This window comes from Coregonus lavaretus (assembly GCF_964263955.1).
Source record: "Coregonus lavaretus genome assembly, contig: HAP1_SCAFFOLD_1262, whole genome shotgun sequence".
In the NCBI taxonomy this organism is placed as follows: domain Eukaryota; kingdom Metazoa; phylum Chordata; class Actinopteri; order Salmoniformes; family Salmonidae; genus Coregonus; species Coregonus lavaretus.
Genome location: NW_028166557.1, coordinates 1 through 16,318, shown reverse-complemented (window position 1 = coordinate 16,318; position 16,318 = coordinate 1). Strand labels below are relative to the sequence as shown.

Here is a 16,318-nt window from a genome sequence, read left to right as displayed (position 1 = left end):
ATAGAAAATCTTTGGAGGGAGCTGAAAGTCCGTATTGCCCAGCGACAGCCCCGAAACCTGAAGGATCTGGAGAAGGTCTGTATGGAGGAGTGGGCCAAAATCCCTGCTGCAGTGTGTGCAAACCTGGTCAAGACCTACAGGAAACGTATGATCTCTGTAATTGCAAACAAAGGTTTCTGTACCAAATATTAAGTTCTGCTTTTCTGATGTATCAAATACTTATGTCATGCAATAAAATGCAAATTAATTACTTAACAATCATACAATGTGATTTTCTGGATTTTTGTTTTAGATTCCGTCTCTCACAGTTGAAGTGTACCTATGATAAAAATTACAGACCTCTCCATGCTTTGTAAGTAGGAAAACCTGCAAAATCGGCAGTGTATCAAATACTTGTTCTCCCCACTGTATCTACTAGTTCTAATGTATCCATGACATTCACAATTTCCTTAAGATCATGAGGGTGATTGTTTGTAGTGTGATTTCCTTTACGGTCCATTGAGCTATTTAACCCTCCCGTTGTCCTAGGGTCAAAATGACCCGCCACTGTGTTGAACCAACTTTATTTAATTTTTATATTTTTGGGATCATTTGTGAGAAGGAGGCAGTGAGACTTTAAAGAAAGTATCACTGCCTCCTTCTCACAAATGATCCCAAAAATATAAAAATTAAATAAAGTTGGTTCAACACAGTGGCGGGTCATTTTGACACTAGGACAACGGGAGGGTTAAAATGGTATTATAATCTCCCACCATAATAATAGAGTCTTGAATTGCTTGCAGAGTTGATAATTTATTATATATATTGTCAAAGAAGTGTGGATCATCATTATTTGGTCCGTAAAGGTTAATGAGCCATATCTGTTTATGGTCCAATAACATATTTAAAATAATCCATCTACCTTGCGTATCTGTTTGGACAATTTGCACATTCGGATCGAAATTACTGTTAATTAATATCATCACCCCTTTTGAGTTCCTTTGCCCATGGGAGAAGTATATTTCCCCCGCTAAAGCCCCTCCCCATCCCAAGTTGGGCCGTCATCCCAGTGTTCAGCATACCACCCCCGTTCCCCCGAATCCCTAGGCCCCCGAGAGGCCAGGACCCATCCATCGAAAACAGCACACAGTGCCATCCACAAAACAGAAGCAGGTCAACCGCCAAAAGCATTTCCAATGCTCTCACCTCAATATATATATATAGCTATTTAAAAATATATATCCATTCAAATATCTTGCATATCTCATTGTCCATCATTTTCGATTAATATGCGTAATAATGTCGCCAGTTGATGCGTACGATTTTAACCTATAACCCGGATTGCCATTGTATTACATTACATTTTTGACAAGCAATTATTATTTTAGCAAACAATTATTGTGGTTCATCCTATATTCTTCCTAACATCCTTACCCCCTTGCAACAGATGTGGGATAAACATACACGCATATACTCTAACACACTCAACCCCTTTCCTCCACAATCAACCATAAGATCAGATGCTCAACGGTTGTTACATCCCAGAGCCCAACTCAAGAAAGGACCTGATTTACGAATGCATATACAGTTACAGCTGTTTGAGAAAGCATGCAAGATTGAGCAAAAATTGACAACAATGTGAGATTCGGTTAATCTATTTAATCTATGTCAAGTCCTAGGTGATGGAGATCAGATCCACCCTCTTCACCTGAGACACAAACACTCTGGTACCCCGTTGTAACCATTTTTCCCAAGCATCTCCGTGCAGTCAGATCTTTGATTATTTTGTGCCACTTGGGCCACAATAATAAGCCCCCTCTCTGATTGTCCGAGTGTGACCCCCTCCCCATGGGTTACTGCAGCCAGTGTTGCCAGCACTGCCTCTACCTGGGTGGGGGTACCCCACCGGAATCCCCACCTGCTAGGTACAAGGTCGTCAAGGTTCTCATTAGCAGCTTTGAGAATTTCCTTGTATATTATGCTCTCCCATCAGGGGGCTCTGGCTTGTAGGACCAACCCTGCCAGGCATGCTCAGAATCTTGAGGGGGCGGTGCTGCTCAAGTAGGTCTCTGACCGCATGTATTTTTCTGTTTAGGCTGCATATAGGCAACTCACAGCAGGTCCATAAAACAGATGGGAACTTCTCTTTGGTGTATGGGTCACTCAAGTGGGTGTATAGGATATAGGGTTGGGGATCGTTCCATCATGATAGGACAATAAAAAAATTGATTAGATGTATACTATATTTTAAAATGTATATCCCTCATCTGCACAACATTGAAAGCTCTCTCTCACAACCCCTGCTCACAGACACACGTTGGTTCTGGGATATGCAACCATTTCCTTTCTCACTCACTTAACGCCACACTTATTCAAACACAAAAACACACACCACACCTTCCATCACAATTCATCCACACATACCCACATACTGTGCCTTCTATGTCTTCTGTTCGCTATGTTTTTATCTCCACTATGTTGATTGAGTACATGTGTTCTAATTAGTTGTATTTGAAGATGTATTATTTTGCTTGTTATCTTTTCTTGTAATATGGTTTTATCCTTTTATAAAATACTATACATACTATAAATGTTCTTTATTATTACAATCCCTACCATGGCTAGTATTGGGTGCTCCATTATTTGACTCCTCTATTAGAACTTTCAGAATAGCCATGGAGTAGTCTTTGTGTCGCGGTACATTTGGTTGTCAATATACAGTTTATCGACAACAAGAGCAACACGCTTCCCTTTTAATCTATTTTCCTTGAAGATTGGGTACAGAACTTTGCGCCGTTCTGCAATCTCCCTCGGGAACTGATCATTCATTCCTATTTTGGTGCCAGCAAGTCTTTTACCTAGGCTTTTAACCATTACTTTATCCTTAAAAAAAAGCACATTTGGCAACGATTGGACGCTCATATCTCTGTCCTCTTTGTCCAAAATGGTGTACACGTTCGAGTTGGATTTTATCGACAGCCTCGAGTGGGATTTGAAGCGCTGTTAGAAAGAAGTCCTTCACAATAGTCTCGGTTACCTCTTCCTCTTTTTCCTGGATACCCGTAAGTACTAGATTTTCTCTCAGAAAGTTGTTCTCCTTTTTAAGTTCCTTAACGTCCGTTTCTAATCTTAGTGACTGTCTCTTTTAGTTTATTTGTATCTTTCTCCATTATCGCAGCTTTTCCGTCACTCATTTCAAGACTCGCCTTCAACTCTTTTACATCATTACTGACCAACTCTAGTATGCCCAGTTTGTCATTTATCGACTTCAACAGGTCGCTTGCCACACTTACCAGTCCCAGTGGTGAAAAGCATAAATCATCTGTATCAGTCGACGAGTCACGTTTTCTCTTGGAGATTGATTCTCCTCGTTTATCTTCCGTCATGTTTGGGTGTTGCACGTTGTTGTAATATTTGTCGATACATTTCTCTAGCCTTATAATTTGTTTGTGTTATTCTCCAGATTGAATGTTATTACCCTCGAATATATGAAGTGCTAATATTTAGTCTAACTTACTGATATTGAATATTACGTTTTTATCTTGAGGTGATTTTTACCGCTGTGTATTCAATACGCCATCTTTTCTACCGAAAGCCTGACTACCACAGACCATTTACAAGGGCCCTCTCCACCGGCCTGACTCTCTGGAAGTTTGTGTGTGTCTGTGTATCTGTTTGTGTGTGTGTGTGTGTGTGAGTGGGTGCGTGCGTCATGTGTGTGTGCATGCATGTCTGTGTCTGTATGTGTATATGTTTGTGTTTGCGTATAAGAGTGATTGTGTGTCACTCTGCTCAGTGAACTCAATGGACTATGCAGTGCTCCCACCCTCTACCTCACTCTCACAACACAGCACTGTTTCCCCCCTCCTCTTCAATGAAAGTCCAGCCAGCCCTAATTTCTTTAAAGGTTGAGAGTGCTTATGTTTCTGTGTTTTAATATGCTATGTATGTATGTATGTATGCACCGTATGGGTGCATCCCAAATGGTACCCTATTCGTTATATAGTGCACTTCTTTTGATCAGAGCCCTGGTCATGGGATGCAAACCATGTTTATGTACAGTATGAGTATGACTTTGCATGTTTTAAGTGTGTCACAGTCTTCATTAATATGTGTGTGTCTGTGCATTTGTATCTGTACATACTTAAAAGCGTGTTTTCTCTCGCAAACTATTCATGTGTGCATGTCATCCATTCGTTATCTTCATCTAAATCTCAATATGTTCATATGTATGCATGTCTGAAGGCGCTGCATCAGGCTCTGTGGTATGGTGACCTTGGCTGACCCGCACTCACATGTCAGGGGCTGCCTCAGCCCTCTCGCTGAAAACGAGGCCCCCGGCCGTCACCACGGTAATGGCACGACAACACCAGTGATCCACTAGATAAACCCCCCCGACAGAGAGCCTTTAAAGGACCATCCTCTTCCACCAATCACAGAGGAAATTGCCCAATATACCGGCGTGGGCCCCCCCTACACATGTGGATGGGATAAACAGATGTGCAGCGCTTATGCGACAGACAGGCCCTGGTACTGGACGTGGAGGGCGTCCATGCCCCTACAAGGCAGGATAGAGGGCCTCCCGCTGCAGCAACCGCTGGCTGTAAAACTGCAATCCATACCCAAACAGATCATCTCGAACGGAGAAGAAGATGTAACATAACTGGGGTACAGAGTTCCTAAACATTTCAGAGAGCCTACAGTAACAGTCTTAACGAATAGAACTGTAGCTGCGTGGCTAGGGGAACATTGTGTCACCGTTACTGGAGTGTTTATTCAACGTTGGAGGGGAGGCCATGTCAGCTTGGTGATTAATTGCAGGCCCAAAGTGCTGAGGGCACAGAATTTGCACTGAATGGAGCAGACTGCAGCTCTATCTATACGAGCGAGGCTTTATTGCTTTATCGGCTGAATTCTAACGGCTTTGACGGTTACAGTAGTTCTGCCGGAGCATCCGCAGATACTAGGCAAGATGCCATTGTGGTTAATTGGCCAGTGTGGCCCAAAGTTCAAGTTATCTGAGTTGGGAACTCTTTTTGATCAGTCATTGTTAGCAGAGAACAAGTTCTGGAGATGTCTGTTGCAGTGTGTCCTCGTAAGCCTGATATAAATCTCTATACAGAATAATTATTCCCAATATGCTTGCAAAAGCAGAACATACGTCAATTACACAAGCATGCAGCTGCTGTTTTTGGGGCTAGGCGATAAATAATGGATACCAGTCTTCCACAGGGTCCTCAAAAAAGCTAATGAGAGAGAGGAAATGCGACAGGGAATTCTTACCCATGTCTTCTAAAAAGCCCAAGGACTCAAAATATATGAAAAACAATTAGACTTCATCCACACTTCCAAAGCAAGTATTCAAAAACACACATTTGCATGTAATAGGCTACATTTGATTCACAACTCTAACTGGTGCTGTCGTGTCAACCTTTCATGCCAAAGAAGGTTTTTCTCTCTGTCTCTCACAGACACGAGGCATTAAGCCGTTGAGTCACGGGATGCAACTCCTCTATCTTCTTCTCTCCAGAACATGTGGGTGACCTTAATAATTTATGCGAGGAGAAGAGACGGGAGATACTGTACGCACCAGTGCAGATTGTGCAGGAGAAACTGGTGTTCTACAGCTAAGCCTGAACCATGCAAGTCAGTCACATGCAGTCATCTGTTACAAAACATAACCTTTACCCCTAGAATGTGGCTGCCTGCAAAGCAGAGTGAGGAACTGTTGAAAAGCGCAAGAAGAGACATCTTGTATGGAGAACACACATCATAATGCCACTTTTTAATTCTGTTGCCAATGGCTGTTTATGTGCTACTAATTACTGGCGAACAATAATCATCTTTAATCCTATTCAACTCTATAATGCCAACGGCGTTCTCTTATTCTCCATTCATCCTACTGCTGCGTGACTACTTGGCTCTCCCTCTCTCCACACCGGTGTCCTTGCAATCTAATTCATTCCGCCTACCTGTCCCATTCTGTGTTTTTCCACTCGCTGACTAATACTCCCAAGCCGTGGCATTGGGGAGGGGTTAGGGCGTTCTGAAGGTCTGCCAAAAGAATCACTCAGACAAAAAATACAAGGGCGGCTTGAATCATTTAACACGAATAGAGCCCCGAGAATGGACTGTTTGCATTTGGTAATCCCAGTTCGCGCATAAGCTTGAAAAGGTTCATCTGCCACACCAAATTGGTGCACGTATCTCTGTTTGTATAGGAACTCATTGTGGTTTAGTTAGAGGGCTCCGACACTACTGGCAGCTATTCAAGTCCTCATGCCTATTTGCTTATCCTCCTTCATGGCAGAATTTGCTTTTTCCACAGCCATTTTCAAGCTAGTTGTGACACGGTATTTTCATTGAGTTTGCCATTGCTAATGCAGCTCTGTAGGGTAAATGTTAGGGGCTGTACATGTTTGAACGGCCAGGCTGGGCCTCTCTGGTAAGGCTACACCACCATTTGCATGGCTGTGGCTCGAATCTCCCTCCATTTCCATGTCTGCAGATCTGATTAGAGACACTAGATCATTGGTTTGTGTGGCTAGAATGGAAATAAAATGAAAATTCCACAGAGTGAGATGTGCACCACCAAAGGATTTGAACTGTCAAACTATGATGTCATTATTAGGGGGATGCAATCACATAATGAAAAATGAGACTGTTAGTAGAAACTCTCAGCTGGTACTTTTCCCAGACTCTTACTGACTTACTCCAACATGCAAACCCTGGTACGTTTCCCAGAATGTCAATCCAGAAAGACTCCCCACTTGAACTTTGTAGTAACTTTAAGTGAGACTCACATTTTTAACAATTTCCTGAAACTCTTAACTCTGTTTCTGTTTTTATCTCCAGGCTGTCTTCTCTTACAACAGAGGCACATTTTGAGAGGGGAGCTCTGCTCTCTGTTTTGATGTCATTAGGCTTTCTCTGTTCATCATTACATAGACGGCTGGTATGGCTCAGACCACAGACTAGAATATAACCCTATAATAAGCTGAAACCATGCGGAGTGCTGGGACAGCCATGCCATGTCCCTGAGAGGATGGCTAAAATAGGCTGATGATTATCTCTCATTGCATATGAACACAGAGACAAGCCCCTCACTCTCACAGACTCCCGGACAGCCACATGCAAACAAACTGCCTTTCTCTAGCAAGTAAAAAGCAGGGGATCCATCGGATTCTTCAAACGCCAGCCCTTGGTTAAAAATGCAGGAGCAATTACCCTGGCTAGCTCTGAGTGAGTGAGCACCGCGCCACGCCGTGAGACCGTTGTTTCCGTCCTGAAGCCGGCTGCCAGAGCAGAGGCAGGCCAGAAACAGCAGACAGACAGCCGGGGCTACGGTTACAGTAGAACAACACACCCCTTCACTAACATCGTGTCAGTCTCTTCCAGAGGTAGCTAAGACCCTCAACCACATAGCTGCTGCCTAACCTAGCTCAGAGAGGCATGCTCCCGTTAACAGAGCGCGGCACTCACAGCAGGCTTTCTCAATAAACATTCTGCCCGCTCTGTGCTGTCTTTCCAGAATGGGGCGAAGCGAGATGGTATCTTGTACCCTCGGAATTGCAGTTATGCGGTTCAGAATACAAGGCTCTTGGTTTGCCTGCCCTGCAACTAGTTCTATTCATGTCCTACTTCTCTGATGTTAATATCCGTAAGTGAATGTAAAAAGGGGCATTTACAGGAGGTGTCTCTACCGCCACTCCTGCCATCCTGCACAGGAGTCAGCGAGGGCTCCAAGACAGAGGGAGTTAGACAGAAAAAGAGGGGAAATGAAAGAGAGAAAATGATGGAGAGAGGGTGAAATTGGGAGAGAACTTGAAAGGCAAAATAAAAGAGAGGGAGGGACAGCGACATAGACCATGTGTATGAGCCACAGCATCAAAGACAAACAAAAAATAGAGCGTGCACTTGCAGAAAAGCAAGACCAGGAAACAAAGGAATCCGTAGTAGGGCTCCACTGGGCATCCCTGAGCCCACTCCACTTCACTGTAGTGCTGCAGGACTCTGCTATACTCCAGCCCCTGGCCCCCATGCAGCAGAAGCAGCAGCAGCCGCCTAGCTTCCCTCTGTAGAGCAGACCTGCTTGTGGCTCCAGATGGCCCGGGGACGGAGAACGCGGTGACCAGGGCTCCCTGAGGTCACACTGACACCACCGCCAGCAGCACTCACTCATTGCCATTCACTCACAAACTCACAGCCAGGGAGCATCTGTGGTCATAGCCATGGAGGGTATGCAGGATACACTATGCCTACATTCATTGTGCTACAGTTACATTTACAGCTAAATACATTTGACAGTAAATCCAAGTCAAGTCCCTGAGTCCCATCTGATAGTTATGGCTCTGAGGGATGAACTAGAGGAGACCGGAACAGAGAAAATGGAAGATGCCATCTCATGTTCCCATGTTTCTTCTTCTCTTCGATATAATCAATATTGAACGTCAAAAGGCAGAACACACTCTCACAAAGCAGTCGTAATGAGATGTGGACGTGAGTGTGTAAGGGGCAGGACTCTGTAGCTCACTCAGTGCTTATGAGGTGGCGGCGGTGGCGGCGGGTACAGTGTAGACTAATGTATGTGTGTAGACAGGGGCCGAGCTGCTAGTTGATGAATGAGAAGTAGGCCACAAGCGTTGTGTTATGTACAGCACACAGGTAGATAAATGAAAAAATCCACTGAGTAACAGCTAAGTGTAGAGGGATTGTATGGCGAGATAACAGGCGCAGGCAGATAAAAACCAGAGGTGTGGGCGTGGGTTGATTAATGATCAAAAAGCCCCTGGATTGTGGTGGTGAGCTAGGGGAGGGAAAACAAGAGAGAGAGGGAGCTAGTTGAGAAGCTGCTGCCAACCTTTATTGTCTACTGACTAAATGAGCTTAATGCAAGGATTTCAACAGCACTGCCTCTGCATGTGATTTCGTTCAATCATTCTTGAAGCACATATTAAGAATTGTGTCTAGAAATGACTAACTGTGTTCTATGATGCTGTGTTATATTAATATGAACAATAATAAGCATATAGCTTGAGAACAGTAAATATAATATCCTCTCCTAGCTGGAGCGCTTTGTGCTGCACTCATAGATATTTGCATCAGCAGATGACTAGCTACAATACATGACCAAAAGTATGTGGACATCTGCTCGTCGAACATCTCATTCCAAAATCATGGACATCAATATGGAGTTGGTCCCCCCTTTGCTGCTATAACACCCTCCACTCTTCTGGGAAGGCTTCCCACTAGATGTTGGAACATTGCTGCGGGGACTTGCTTCCATTCAGCCACAAGAGCATTAGTGAGGACGGGGACTGATGTTGGGCGATTAGGCCTGGCTTGCAGTCAATGTTCCAATTCATCCCAAAAGTGTTCGATGGGGTTGAGGTCAGGGCTCTGTGCAGGCCAGTCAAGTTCTTCCACACCGATCTCGGCAAACCATTTCTATATGGACCTCGCTTTGTGCACTGGGGCATTGTCATGCTGAAACAGGAAAGGTCCTTCCCAAACTATTGCCACAAAGTTGGAAGCACAGAATCTTCTAGAATGTAATTGTATGCTGTAGCATTAAGATTTCCCTTCACTGGAACTAAGGGGCCTAGCCCGAACCATGAAAAACAGCCCCAGACCATTATTCCTCCTCCAACAAACTTTACAGTTGGCACTATGCATTTGGGCAGGTAGGGTTCTCCTGGCATCCGCCAAACCCAGATTTGTCCGTCGGACTGCCAGATGGTAAAGCGTGATTCATCACTCCAGAGAATGCGTTTCCACTGCTCCAGAGTCCAATGGCGGCGAGCTCTACACCACTCCAGCCAGCGCTTGGCATTGCACATGGTGATCTTAGGCTTGTGTGCGTCTGCCGGCCATAGAACCCCATTTCATGACGAACAGTTATTGTGCAACCAAGGACAGACGATTTTTACGCGCTACGCGCTTCAGCACTCACATTCTGTGAGCTTGTGTGGCCTACCACTTCGAGGATGAGCCGTTATTGCTCCTAGACGTTTCCACTTCACAATAACAGCACTTACATTTGACAGGGGAAGCTCTAGCAGGGCAGAAATGTTATGAACTGACTTGTTTGAAAGGTGGCATCCTATGACGGTGCTACGTTGAAAGTCACTGAACTCTTCAATAAGCCCATTCTACTGCCAATTTATTGATTTACCTTTATTTAACTAGGCAAGTCAGTTAAGAACAAATTCTTATTTACAATGACGGCCTACACCGGCCAAACCCGGACGACGCTGGGCCAATTGTGCGCCGCCCTATGGGACTCCCAATCACGGCCGGTTGTGATACAGCCTGGAATCGAACCAGGGGGTCTGTAGTGATGCCTCAAGCACTGAGATGCAGTGCCTTAGACCGCTGCGCCACTCAGGAGCCCAATGTTTGTCTATGGAGATTGCATGACTGAGTGCTAGATTTTATACACCTATCAGCAATGGGTGTGGCTGAAATACCCGAATCCACTAATTTGAAGGGGTGTCCACATACTTTTGTATATACAGTGCATTTGGAAACTATTCAGACCCGTTGACTTTTTCCACATTTTGTTACGTTACAGCCTTATTCTAAAATTTATTAAATTATTATTTTTTCTCATCAATCTACACACAATACCCCATAATGACAAGCGAAAACAGGTTTTTTGAAATGTTGCTAATTTCTATAACAATTTTTCACAAGTATTTACATAAGTATTCAGACCCTTTCTCAGAATTGAGCTCAAGTGCATCCTGATTCCATTTATCATCCTTGAGATGTTTCTACAACTTGATTGGAGTATGCCTGTGGTAAATTCAATTGATTGGACATGATTTGGAAAGGCACACACCTGTCTATATAAAGGTCCCACAGTTGACAGTGCATGTCAAAGCAAAAACCAAGCCATGAGGTCGAAGGAATTGTCCGTAGAGCTCCGAGACAGAAATGTGTTGAGGCACAAATCTGGGGAAGGGTACCAAAAAATGTCTGCAGCATTGAAGGTCCCCAAGAACACAGTGGCCTCCATCATTCTTAAATGGAAGAAGTTTGGAACCACCAAGACTCTTCCTAGAGCTGGCAGCCCGGCCAAACTGATCAATCGGGGGAGAAGGACCTTGGTCAGGGAGGTGACCAAGAAACCAATGGTTACTCTGAAAGAGCTCCAGAGTTCCACTGTGGAGATGGGAGAACCTTCCAGAAGGACAACCATCTCTGCAGCACTCCACCAATCAGGCCTTTATCGTAGTGGCCAGAAGGAAGCCACTCCTCAGTAAAAGGCACACGACAGCCTGCTTGGAGTTTGATAAAAGGCACCTAAAGGACTTAAAGGTCTGATGAACTCTTTCGCCTGAATGCCAAGCGTCACGTCTGGAGGAAACCTGGCACCATCCCTACGGTGAAGCATGGTGGTGGCAGCATCATGCAGTGGGGATGTTTTTCAGCGGTCAGGATCGAGGGAAAGATGAATGGAGCAAAAAACTCAGAGATCCTTGATGAAAACCTGCTCCAGAGTGCTCAGGACCTCAGACTGGGGCGAAGGTTCACTTTCCAACAGGACAACGACCCTTAGCACACAGCCAAGACATCGCAGGAGTGGCTTCGGGACAAGGTCTTTGGAAAGACCTGAAAATAGCTGTGCAGCGACGCTCCCCATCCAACCTCACATAGCTTGAGAGGATCTGCAGAGAAGAATGGGAGAAACTCCCCAAAAACAGGTGTGCCAAGCTTTTAGCGTCATACCCAAGAAGACTCGAGGCTGTAATCGCTGCCAACGGTGCTTTAACAAAGTACTGAGTAAAGGGTCTGAATACTTATGTAAATGTGATATTTCCGTTTTTTATTTGTAATACATTTGCAAAAATGTCTAAAAACCTGTTTTTGCTTTGTCATTATGGGAAATTGTGTGTAGATTGTTGAGGAAAAAAACAAACAATTTAATCATGTTTAGAATACGGCTGTAACGTAACAATATGTGGAAAAAGTCAAGGGGTCTGAATACTTTCCGAATGCACTGTTTAGTGTATGTTCCTATCCCAGTTTCACAGCATATCCACCATTAAAACCCAATTGAACAAAAAACGTAGAGCTCATGATTTCCTCTGCTTTTGATTAGGATACACTGAAAGGCTACACCCAGAATGGGGATATAGAACTGGCCAGCCAGCGGCTCTTAGACAGGCTTGAAAGCAGCAGGATTTAGATGGGCCGGTTGTTATTTCTGCAGCACAATGGCTCCCCCCGTGTAATGTAACCAAACCCTTTTCCTTGCTTTTAACCTGCCCCTCCCTCCAGCCCTCCCTCTGGCCCCCATCTCCCACCCCCACCCTCCCACTATAAGGAATCAGAGAGAGTATAAATGGAGCCCAAGGTCCAGGCAGACACAGGCATAGAGACACTCAATGGGCTCCATTGACTGGTGTTTACTTAAGGCCCGGGATATTAGCCTGCGTTAAATCTATCTCTGTGTCTGCCCCTCAGCTTCTCAGGTTCTCCCTGTATGCTCTACTAGCATGACTGTAACACAGACCGTGTGTGTGTGTGTGTCTGTCTGATCTCTTGATAGGAGGGGTGTAATGACTAGGCCTATCAATGGTGTCATAGTAGTACAGTGGACTCAGGTGTAGGCTATACTGAAGAAGATTACTTTCTCCGCATTTGCGAGGCAGTTAATTGAAAAGGAGATTGATTGAAAAAGGATTTCCCATGGGCAAAAAAAAAGACATACAAATATATCTATTGTGACATTAACTTGATCTTCCGCAACTTGTACTTTGGAAATTCTGTAGTCGCAAACAAAAATAACTGTCAATTCAAGTTTATAAGGATAATCATGAGACATGCCAAGGCAAACAGAATGTTGCCAACAGACATAGCGTTTGGATGAAATGCACACATTTCCCATAATAACTATCATTACATTACATAATTGATCTGTGAGGCTTAATTGTTCAGGGGACATACATTTACTGTAATTTCCTCATTTGTAAAACATCTATCATTCACTTATGATTAAAATCAAACAAATACTCAAATCAAATACAGAATACCAGTGAAATCCTAGTCACAATGTTCAATAAAGTATCATATCTGAGAGAGATTCAGCGTTGGCTCCGTTCGTTCATAGAGCAGCATGGGAGGAGAAACAAGCCTTTAAACGATTCCCTTATCAAAGCACTGTCCTGCAGGCTCCCTTCACCTTCATCCCTTATAAAACAAGCCACAAAAATGCTCTTTCAGGAATCAATAATCTTGTTCAAGAGAAGCACATGCTATGCTCCACTGCACTAATCAATAGAAGGCCAAATGTTATCGTTTCATTTCATTTCTGAGTTTTACATGTTAATCCTCGCCGTCAACTGGAATGTGCTCATTAAACAGTGGCGGGTCCAGTGAATTATATGTGGCGACATGAGACATTTGAAATTGAAATTGAAAAATGCCTTTCGACTATGAAATTCTGTCATACCAAGAAGACGTTAGACATAATAGTCTTTCATCCTTATAGAACCCAGATGTTCTGTAGATTCTATATATTCCTCGGCGGTTGGAGAAGCATTGCCGATATGCGTCATAAAATGGAGTCGGAAAGGATGAGAATGGCATGAAATTCCTACCCCATTCCTCATCGTTTGCAGTTATTTATGCTGTTTGGGATAATGAGGCCATATCAAGAGCATGCTGAAATGAAGATTAACAGACAGACCTGGATGACTGTAGACGGATGCTTAATTCAGGGTGGGGAGGGGGGCTTCCTGCCTGTGAGGCCAAGCAGCTGCCATCTGATGCTGGGACCCAACCTGCCCGCCTAACTGCCAAGGCCCTCTCCTCTACTCTACCGATCAATGATCATTAATGGGAGCGTGGGATAGCAGCTCTACCTCCCTGCACTCTCTGTCACAAAGACAGAGAGAGCTCTCTGCTCTCAAATCACTGGCCCTGGTCACAGTCCCATACATACATTTGGTATACATACCACTAATGGGCATTAGCTAGAGTAACTAGCCGGGAAAATAAAACCCTTTCTTGACGACTTTAAACATGATAAATGCACTGCTATTTGGCTTGCTCGCTGCTGTTGGGCGGACGAGTTTGCATGACATGGATATTGCACTCAAAGATACATCAATCGCTGATGGAGGCAAGATCCTGTCTGCGCTGACCTTGAGTGGGAGGTGATGGTGAAGAGGGGAAGAAGAGATGCCTGTTGAAGTGGAGTGGAGTGGGGAGGGAGGGAGGGATGAGGGGCATACCCCTGATTGAGAGACCTGAGATGAGCTCTGAGACAGAGAAAAGGAGGGAGGGAGTGGGGAGGGTGCATATGGAAGCAGCACAAATGTATTCAACTATAAATCCGAAGAGAAACCAGTGGGCTACCAGGTGGGGCCGCCGATATTCTTCTCTAAGATTCTCCAGTTAGCTACCTCAGCAGCTATTTACAATAGGGAGGGAAGATGACGAAATACTTTATCTGCATTAGTTTATCTTTTTGATGACGGAGGACTTCAAGTCTGCCCGACTGTCCCGTCATCAGCCACCAACCAGAGTCCAGGTTTCCACGCCAGAGGTAGTGATGCGTACAACGGCTAGAGCAAACATGGGCAGCCCTGGCAGATGCATGTTTACTGTCAGCCTGCGGCTGGCCACCATGTCGGTTATCATGATGAAGGCATGTCTGAGTCAGGATAGGAGTAACGGCTTTTATTGTGTTACTAATGGTAGGATATATGGGTGGGTAGTCATCTCATTGGTTGATTGATTGAATGTATTAGATAATTAAAAGTAGTAGGCTGCTCCAGCCGTAGACAACATTGCATACATTAAAAATGATCGAGGATATAAACACAATAAAGCCTGGAGGCTTATTTCCATTGTGGTTCTGATTGTGTTTCTGACTCATGCCACGGCACCGTAATTTGATATTTCACCCAATATTAATGATCAGTATCTGAAAATAACAGACCAAGAAACATGAAAGCCAGTGCGATTAACAGTTTGCCAACCTAACAATCGCAACATAGGAGAAATCTATCAAACTCCAATCCAGTTAGCCTCAATTAATCAACCTTCCGGACAGCTCCACTAGCCGTACCGAGGCTGGACAAACTAGCATTGTGATGCCTCACCAAGTGACAGAGACATGCAAACACCAGCAAGCCACTTGCCATCTGAAACGTTTACGGCCAAGGCCAGTCATCCATCACATCCCATCCCCACTCAGCGGCTTGACAGGAGGAGCGAAGGAGGGGGGAGGAGGAGGATGGAGGAGGGGAGAGGGTTGGGGTAGGGCTGTGGGAGGGAGGTTAAAGGTACTGAAGTGATGAGCTGTGGGTACCCTACCTTGGTCTGGAGGTAGTGGGGGTAGTAGTATGTGTACTGAGGGTACATTGGTTGCTGTTCCAATCGCTTGCCCATGTAGCTAGAATCCTTAGCGCCGTGGCAGGGAATGGTTACACGGAGGCAGCGGACGAGTGTTAGTAGTACTGGGGCTTGGCTCTCTGACTGTAGGTCCCTTATTTTTTCCCGTCCACACTGGTGTGTTGTATCACTGCTGGTCCTCCGGAGAGCAGGCAGGGTTCGTCTGACGGAGAGTGGCTGGGAGAGGGGTTGCCTCTGTGGGGGCAGGTCCTGCCTGGCGACGCCTTTTAGTTAAATCTCCTGGAGTGTTAAAAATGGAAGCTGCTGCCTGTCCTGTCTGTCCCTCACTGGCTGGTGTCGGATAGTAACGCGTGAGAAGAGCCGTAGCGGAGGAAGATGAGGAGGAGCAGGTGGCAGTGGCTTTAGGCAGTCCTGCAAACAAATTGGTGGCACGGGACAGTGTGGGAGAGGAGAAATAGAAAGACAAGGAAAAGGGGGAGGATAGCTAGATCACTTTTATATTTAAGCTGTCTTGCTATAGCTTACCTCGCTCCTCGGCTTCAATCTCTCTCTTACGCTCTGTATCTGCCTCCCTCTCTCTGTCGCTCACTCGGCTGCTCTCTCTCTCTCTCTCTCTCTCTCTCTCTCTCTCTCTCTCTCTCTCTCTCTCTCTCTCTCTCTCTCTCTCTCTCTCTCTCTCTCTCTCCTCTGTAGTCTGATATCCCAGCTGCTCTGTGTTGTACTGTCGGACACAGGCTATATCCTCAGCGGCGCGCTAACAGATACACTTTGGGAAGAGTCAGTATCGGAACGCGAGAGCCTAGACAGGCAGGAACAAACCTAATGAAGCAATCTCAGTGTTTAACAGTTCAGCCAGAGAAGTGCAGATTACACAGAAACAATCCCAGCTCCTAATTGATACGGCACTGAGAAAAAAGGAATCCTCTACCGGTCCACCGGTTCAGAGAAGAAGAGACAAAAAATTGAATAA

The 16,318-nt window shown here is 45.0% G+C and overlaps 1 protein-coding gene across 1 annotated transcript in view; it reads right to left on the bottom strand.

The window, feature by feature from the left end:
- Positions 1 to 15,873, bottom strand: part of LOC311114553 (RNA-binding motif, single-stranded-interacting protein 3-like) — a gene marked incomplete at its 3' end in the record, with an annotated part of 106,006 nt that extends 90,133 nt beyond the window's left edge. The window contains exon 1 of the mRNA XM_084189795.1: positions 15,310 to 15,873. Within this exon, the coding sequence (XP_084045921.1) occupies positions 15,310 to 15,384 (75 nt within the window). The remainder of the gene's footprint in view (positions 1 to 15,309) is intronic.
- Between the last annotated feature and the right edge of the window lie 445 nt (positions 15,874 to 16,318).